Genomic DNA, 7,013 nt, shown 5'->3' with positions numbered 1-7,013 from the left:
AAATTAAAAACATTTTTTAAAAGACAGATGGGCCGGACGCAGTGACTCACGCCTATAATTCCAGCACTTTGGGAGGCCGAGGTGGGTAGATCACCTGAGTCAGGAGCTCGAGAGCAGCCTGGAAAACATGGTGAAATCCTGTCTCTATTAAAAATACAAAAATTAGCCAGGCATGGGGGCACATGCCTGTAATCCCAGCTACTCGGGAGGCTGAGGCAGGAGAATTGCTTGAACCCAGTAGGCGGAGGTTACAGTGAGCAGAGATCACGCCACTGTACTGGAGCCTGGGCAACAGAGCGAGACTCCATCTCAAAAGAAAACAAAAAAACACAGACAGATGAAGGTTTTCAACTTTCACTAAAGGCAGAGTAGCTTGTTATAGATTAGCCTCCCCACAAAAGCAGTTAGAGAAACTGGACAAAAATGTGCCCCCACCACCAAAAACAACTGTTTGAAGGTAATTGGAGACCTCAGCCAGGACTTGAGTGACCAGGCCTAGGAGGTGACTCTGACAGTCTGTAGTGCTTTTCCCACATTTGGTGATTGGTGAACAGTAGAGGGCTAAGAGGCTAAGAAACTGAGTCTGAAGTGGTGGTTAAGAGGCTGGAGAGCCTGGCTGGATGTTTGGCACTCACAGGGCTGAAATGACCTCATGAGAATTTGGGTCCCAGTAAGGAGATGGGACCTTGGTGGGGACCCAGGAAGGGCCACCCCTAGGAGTCCAAATGAATAAAAAATAGACCAGCCCTCACAAAAACCAAAGCCTGCTTTCAACCAGCTTAGTCCCAAACTACACGAAGGTGATCTGCGCTTACTCCAATTGTGTGCCATAAAGTCAAAGTCAATACTCTCTGGAGGCAGATAAAATTTTACTAGCAACGCCATAAGACAAGACAAGACTAAATGAGAAAGAACAAGAAAAAAACCAGTAGAAACATACAAGAAAAAAACCAATAGAAACATACATGTAAGGAAGATAAGGAAGAAAGTTTTTTTTTGTTATTTTTTTTTTGTTTTTTTTTGTTTTTTTTTTTTTTTGAGACAGAGTCTCGCTCTGTCACCCAGGCTTGATTGCAGTGGCACGATGTCAGCTCACTGCAACCTCTGCCTCCCAGGTTCGAGCGATTCTCCTGCCTCAGCCTCCCAAGTAGCTGGAATTACAGGCATGCGCCACCATGCCCGGCTAATTTTTGTATTGGCCAGGCTGGTCTGGAACTCCTGACCTCAGGTGGTCCATTCACGTCAGTCTCCCAAATTGCTGGGATTACAGGCATGAACCACTGTGCCTGACCAATATTTTGCCACAATTTAAAATAAGTAATTTTTCTTTTCTTTTTTTTTTTTTTTTTTCAGGTTTGGGCTCAGACTATATTCTAAACAGTCACATGGCAGCTGACTCTTCTCCAGGCCTTGCTGCCGGGTTTTACATGTTTATTGTTTTTGCCTTCTTGTCATGTGCTCGGTAGATGGCAGCTTCCAGGTGCTCCTAAGGGGCCAGAAAAGAGAGTGAGAAGGCACAGAGGCTGCCAGGTCATCCCCCTCAGGGCCTCACCCTCATCAACTCTCTCAACTGGGTCTCCTGCAACTATTGGGGGGCCACCTCGGCCACCGCTTTGCCCTGAGCTTCCTGCTGCTGCAGCTGGGCAGAGCCTCCTTCTCAGAGGCCAGCTGCTGATAGGCGGCCACGTACTGCTGCAGGGGACCCAGGGAATGGTCTCACTGCTGCTGCAGACTCTGAGCCTCTTGGCTCTTCAGCTCCACCTGCAGGATAGGCGTCAGGGTAGGCAGTGGCTGGCTTCCAGATTCTGGGCCCATAAACAGGGTGGCGAGGGCACAGTGGAGCTCTGTTATCTGCCCAGGCCCCTGGCCCCTGGCCCCTTCCTCCAGGCCTAAGTGACTGCCTCCCTTGCCTAGAGGCCCATGCCTCCCTCCCCAGCCTCAAATCTCACACCCTTCTTCCCACCATTGAAGCTGTACGCCACAGACTGGTGGAAAAGCAGAGGGAGCCAACCACCATCTGCTAAGTTGTGGTGAGGTCGTTCTGTATGATCTCCAGGGTTTGCAACCACCTCCGCCTGCTCCCCCAAAGCTCGGCCTTCCGCCCCAGCTCCCCCAGCCTCTCCTCCAGCTCCTGCAGTCTCACCTCCTGCTTCTGCATCTTCTCCTCCTGCTGCCACAGCCTCGTTTCCTGCTCCCGCATCTTCTCCTCCTGCCTCTGCATCTTCTCCTCCTTCTCCCACATCTTCTCCTCCTGCCTCTGCATCTTCTCCTCCTTCTCCCGCATCTTCTCCTCCTGCCTCCGCATCTTCTTCTCCTGCTCACATATCTTTTGCTCCTTCTCCCATATCATCTTCTCCTGCTCCCACATCATCTTCTCCTGCTCCCGCATCATCTCCTCCTGCCTCCACATCTTCTCCTCCTGCTCCCCTAGCTTCTTCTCTTGCCTCCACATCTTTTCCTCCTGCTCACACATCTTCTTCTCCTGCTCCCACAGCTTTTCTTCCTGCTCCCGCAGCATATCCTCCTTCTCCCCCAGAATCTCCTCCTGCTCACACATCTTCTCCTCCTGCTCCCGCAGCATATCCTCCTTCTTCCCCAGCTTCTCCTCCTGCTCACACATCTTCTCCTCCTGCTCCCGCATCATCTCATCCTGCTCCCGTATTATCTCCTTCTGCTCCCGTATCTTCTCCTCCTGCCTCCGTATCTTCTCCTCCTGCTCCTGTAGCTTCTCCTCCTGCCTCCGCATCTTCTCCTCCTGCTCCTGCCTCTTCTTCTCCTGCTCCCATATATTCTCCTGCTTGTGCATCTTATCCTCCTGCTCCCGTATCTTCTCCTCCTGATTGTGCATATTCTCCTTCTGCTCCTGTATCTTCTCCTCCTGCCTCCACATCTGCTCCCGTATCTTCTCCTCCTGCTCCTGTATCTTCTGTTCCTGCTCTTGTATTTTCTCCTCCTGCTCACGCATCTTCTCCTCCTGCCTCCAAATCTTCTCCGCCTGCTCCCACATCTTCTCTTCCTGCTCCCGCCTCTTGTCCTCCTTCTCCTGTGTCTTCTCCTCCTGCTCACGCATCTTCTCCTCCTGCCTCCAAATCTTCTCCTCCTGCTCCTGCCTCTTCTTCTCCTGCTCTTCTATCTTCTTCTTCTGCTCCTGTATCTTCTCCTCCTGCTCGTGCATCTTCTCCTCCTGCTCCCGTATCTTCTCCTCCTGCCTCCACATCTTCTCTTCCTGCTCCTGCCTCTTCTTCTCCTGCTCTTCTATCTTCTTCTTCTGCTCCTGTATCTTCTCCTCCTGCTTGTGCATCTTCTCCTCCTGCTCCCTTATCATCTCCTCCTGCTCATGTATCTTCTCCTCCTGCTCATGCATCTTCTCCTTCTGCTCCTGTATCTTCTCCTCCTGATTGTGCATCTTCTCCTTCTGCTCCTGTATCTTCTCCTCCTGCTCATGCATCTTCTCCTCCTGCTCCCGTATCTTCTTCTCCTGCCTCCACATCTCCTCCTGCTCTTGCCTCTTCTTCTGCTCTGGTATCTTCTCCTCCTGCTTGTGTATCTTCTTCTCCTGCTCCCTTATCTTCTCCTCCTGATCATGCATCTTCTCCTCCTGCTCCCGTATCTTCTCCTCTTGCCTCCAAATCTCTTCCTGCTCCTGCCTCCTCTTCTCCTGCTCCCGTATCTTCTCCTCCTGCTCATGCATCTTTTCCTCCTGCTCATGTATCTTCTCCTCCTGCTCCCGCCTCTTCTCTTCCTGCTCCCGTATCTTCTCCTCCTGCTCCTTTATCTTCTCCTCCTGCTTCCACATCTCCTTCTCCTGCTCCTGCCTCTTCTCCTCCTGCTCCCGTATCTTCTCCTCCTGCTCTTGCCTCTTCTCCTCCTGCTCCCGTATCTTCTCCTCCTGCTCCTGTATCTTCTCTTCCTGCCTCCACATCTTCTCTTCCTGTTGCTGGTACAAGCGGTTCCACAACTCGTTCTCTTCCACCTGGGCTTGGAGCTTCGCAGACACACTCTGCAGCTCCTTACCCAGGTGGTCAGCCTCCTCCTGCAGCTGCTGCTGGAACAGTGAAAGTTGGTTTGAACCTCAGAAGGAAACAGACTCATGGGATAGTCATATAAATGTAATCTATCAAACAATGGTTTTCACCCATGATCCTTTAAAATATATATTTTTAAGCCCTAACTCTGAGATTCTGATTCCCCAGGCAGGGCCCCACTTTGTAGATTTTTAGCACACTCTAGAGGATTCTATGGTGGGACCAGAACAAGGGCCCAAATTTTCCAGCTGTTGACTGGAGCCTCCCCATAGCCTGCATGATCCTAGACCATGGTCCCAGCCGGACGGGGATCCCACAACCCCCGGGGCTGTAGCTGCTTGCCTGTGGCAGCAGGAGCTTGGCTTTCTCCAGCTTGCTTTCTAGCTCCTTTACATTGAGCTGGATCTCAGACTTCTCAGATTCTACAAGTCGAAGTTTTTCTTGTAGTTCGGCATTTTTCTCCTTCAGCTCATCATCGGTTATGCTACAACCAGAGGCGGTAGATAAAGGAATGAACGAAGAACAGAAAGGACTGCTTTGGTGATCAACCCTCTACTTTCACCCCACAACCACAGAACCGTGGCATTGGATGGGACCCCAGGAATTAAAAGCCCCAGGTGGCAGGCCAGAGAGAAGACATGAGTTGCCTGAGGCTACCGCATGAGTCAGTGGCACAGCCGGCACTAGAGCTTCCCTGTGCACACATGAAAACCTGTATGAGCCTCTCACCATGCTCACCTGTACCCCCCACCTCTCAGCACATCCCCCACGCTAAGAGCCCCCAGACCTCCCATCCCACCGTCCCCCATCCTACGTGTTCCTGTACAGTTCCAGACTCAGGGCATCCCTCTCCTTTGTTAACTCCTCGATGTACTGCAAATAGAGAAAGGTGAAGTCAGGATAGAGCAGGCAGAGGAGCGGCTGGCCGACCAGGAACAACAGCCACCGTGACCACTCCACACACCACTCCCCACTCCCAGTCACACCTGACATGCTCTCAAGGCACTTCCAAGCCCAGGGTCTCCTTTGGTTTTCTTTTTTGTTTTGTTTTGTTTCTTTCTTTCTTACTTTTTCTTTTTCTTCAGGCAGAGTTTGACTCTTGTTGCCCTGACTGGAGTGCAATGGCGCAATCTCAGCTCACCACAACCTCCGCCTCCCGGGTTCAAGCAATTCTCCTGCCTCAGCTTCCCGATTAGCTGGGATTATAGGCATGTGCCACCACACCCGGCTAACTTTGTATTTTTAGTAGAGATGGGGTTTCTCCATGTCCGTCAGTCTAGTCTTGAACTCGCAACCTCAGGTGATCCGCCAGCCTCGGCCTCCCAAAGTGCTGGCATTACAGGCATGAGCCAGAGCACCAGGCCCTCATTTGTTTTTCAAAGAACTCAGTAAAGGTGGAAGGGACAGGGAAAGAGACTGAATTCATGGCTGGCTAGCAGGGGCCCAGAGACATCAGATGGTATTGCTATTGTTCTTACTGTTACTACTACCACTGTTGGAACCTTTACTGACTGCTTCACCAGGCACTGCGCTAACAATCCCATTTCATCCTCACAACCTCCATAGGAGACGGTTACCATTATTACCTCTATCGTATAGATGAAAAACATGGGGTATTAAGGGTTAAGTGCTTGCCTAAGATCACGTAGAGCTGGGATTTCAACACCCAGGTATATCTGATTCTCTAAGCCCATTCTTTCCCTGGGGGTAGGGGCAAAGATAAGGAGGAGGAAATTAATCATTTGTTGACATTTTGAAAGGATGATACGTTCGAATCGTCCAAAACTCAGAAAGTACAGAAGGGAAATATCTCCCCCCAACACTGTTCCTCTCTCCTGAGATGTTTATGATCCTTACAAACATGTTTATTGTATATTCCCATAATACACACACACACACACACACACACACAGAGCCTCCCTCTCTCAACACAAATAATAACATACTCAAGCTAGTCTTCTGTACCTTTATAGTACAAGTATCCTAACTGCCACTTGGGACTTGGCCAAGACCACAGTCAAATATGGGCAGGGCGGGCACTTGGCCTGTGAGCTCTATGTCCGGTGCTCACTCCCCACGGCGCCCCCCAACTCACCCACAGCAGCCGACTCAGCCCCTGTCAGCCTCTAACCACCACACACAAAAGCAGCAAGAAATGGCCATGCTGTCTTCTGGGCAGGACACTCCATCCTGCAGAAGGGACTTTTAGGCTCACTCCTCCATCTGTGAAGCCGGGTTCCCAGGGGATGGGGCAGGGGGTTGGACTCACCCTGTCAGCCTTCTTCTTCTGTGTAGCAACAGCAGAGAGATCCCGCTCTAAATCTCTTACAAAATTCCATGAATCATGCAGGCGGCCGACCAGATGCCTGCACTCTCCTGGAATGAGAGACATTCAGATGCGGCCCAAAGGACTCCCCATAAAGGCCTGTCAAAGTGCCAGGTTGAAGGATGATGGGGTACCAGATTCCCACCTTGCAACTGCTGGACAGCACGCTCGCTGTAATAGAGTGCCGTCTGAAGCTCAGTTTTCTCACATGTAAGGATTCGTATGGTATGAACCTGGGCCTTTGGGGAAAAAAAAAGCAAGTGCTGAAAGAGAAGCAAAGAAACGTTCTCCAGAGGACAGGAGGGAACTTCACACCCTCCACTCACCTCTAGCTCCCTCCTTAGGGCATCCTGATGTTGGTGGCTTGCCTTCTTTTCCTATAGAAAGAGGAAGACAGAGCTCTTACTAGGGGGAGGCAGAGATGGCACAGCAAGAGACATTCCCCCAGAAGGGCACCACTGCCCCAGGACAGGCCCACCCATGGGACCAGGTTATCAGGAACCCTGTGGGGACGGGGTGGGATCTGGGGGGTGTGCCTTCTTCCCCAGGCTGGGAGTGGGCAAGATGAGACTGGGGCCTCTACTGCTGAGTGCTTCTAAAACCCAGCAGTCATGTCATGATCAAACAAAGAAATCACGTCACTTCTTCCAGCTGGGCTCGGT

At 51.2% G+C, this 7,013-nt stretch overlaps 1 protein-coding gene across 1 annotated transcript in view; it reads right to left on the bottom strand.

Annotated features, from left to right (window-relative positions):
- Positions 1-989: 989 nt before the first annotated feature.
- LOC135971687 (uncharacterized) overlaps positions 990-7,013 on the bottom strand; it is an 8,659-nt gene continuing 2,635 nt past the window's right edge. Inside the window, exons 4-10 of the mRNA XM_065547572.2 lie at positions 6,678-6,728; positions 6,497-6,590; positions 6,295-6,401; positions 4,840-4,898; positions 4,368-4,509; positions 2,144-4,045; positions 990-1,486 (exon numbers count right to left, since the gene is read on the bottom strand). Coding sequence (XP_065403644.2) covers positions 1,424-1,486; positions 2,144-4,045; positions 4,368-4,509; positions 4,840-4,898; positions 6,295-6,401; positions 6,497-6,590; positions 6,678-6,728 — 2,418 coding nt within the window. The 3' untranslated portion in view covers positions 990-1,423. The remainder of the gene's footprint in view (positions 1,487-2,143; positions 4,046-4,367; positions 4,510-4,839; positions 4,899-6,294; positions 6,402-6,496; positions 6,591-6,677; positions 6,729-7,013) is intronic.

The sequence above is a fragment of the Macaca fascicularis genome, chromosome 7 (assembly GCF_037993035.2).
Source record: "Macaca fascicularis isolate 582-1 chromosome 7, T2T-MFA8v1.1".
Taxonomy (NCBI): Eukaryota; Metazoa; Chordata; class Mammalia; order Primates; family Cercopithecidae; genus Macaca; species Macaca fascicularis.
This window is presented reverse-complemented; position numbering and strand designations above follow the sequence as displayed.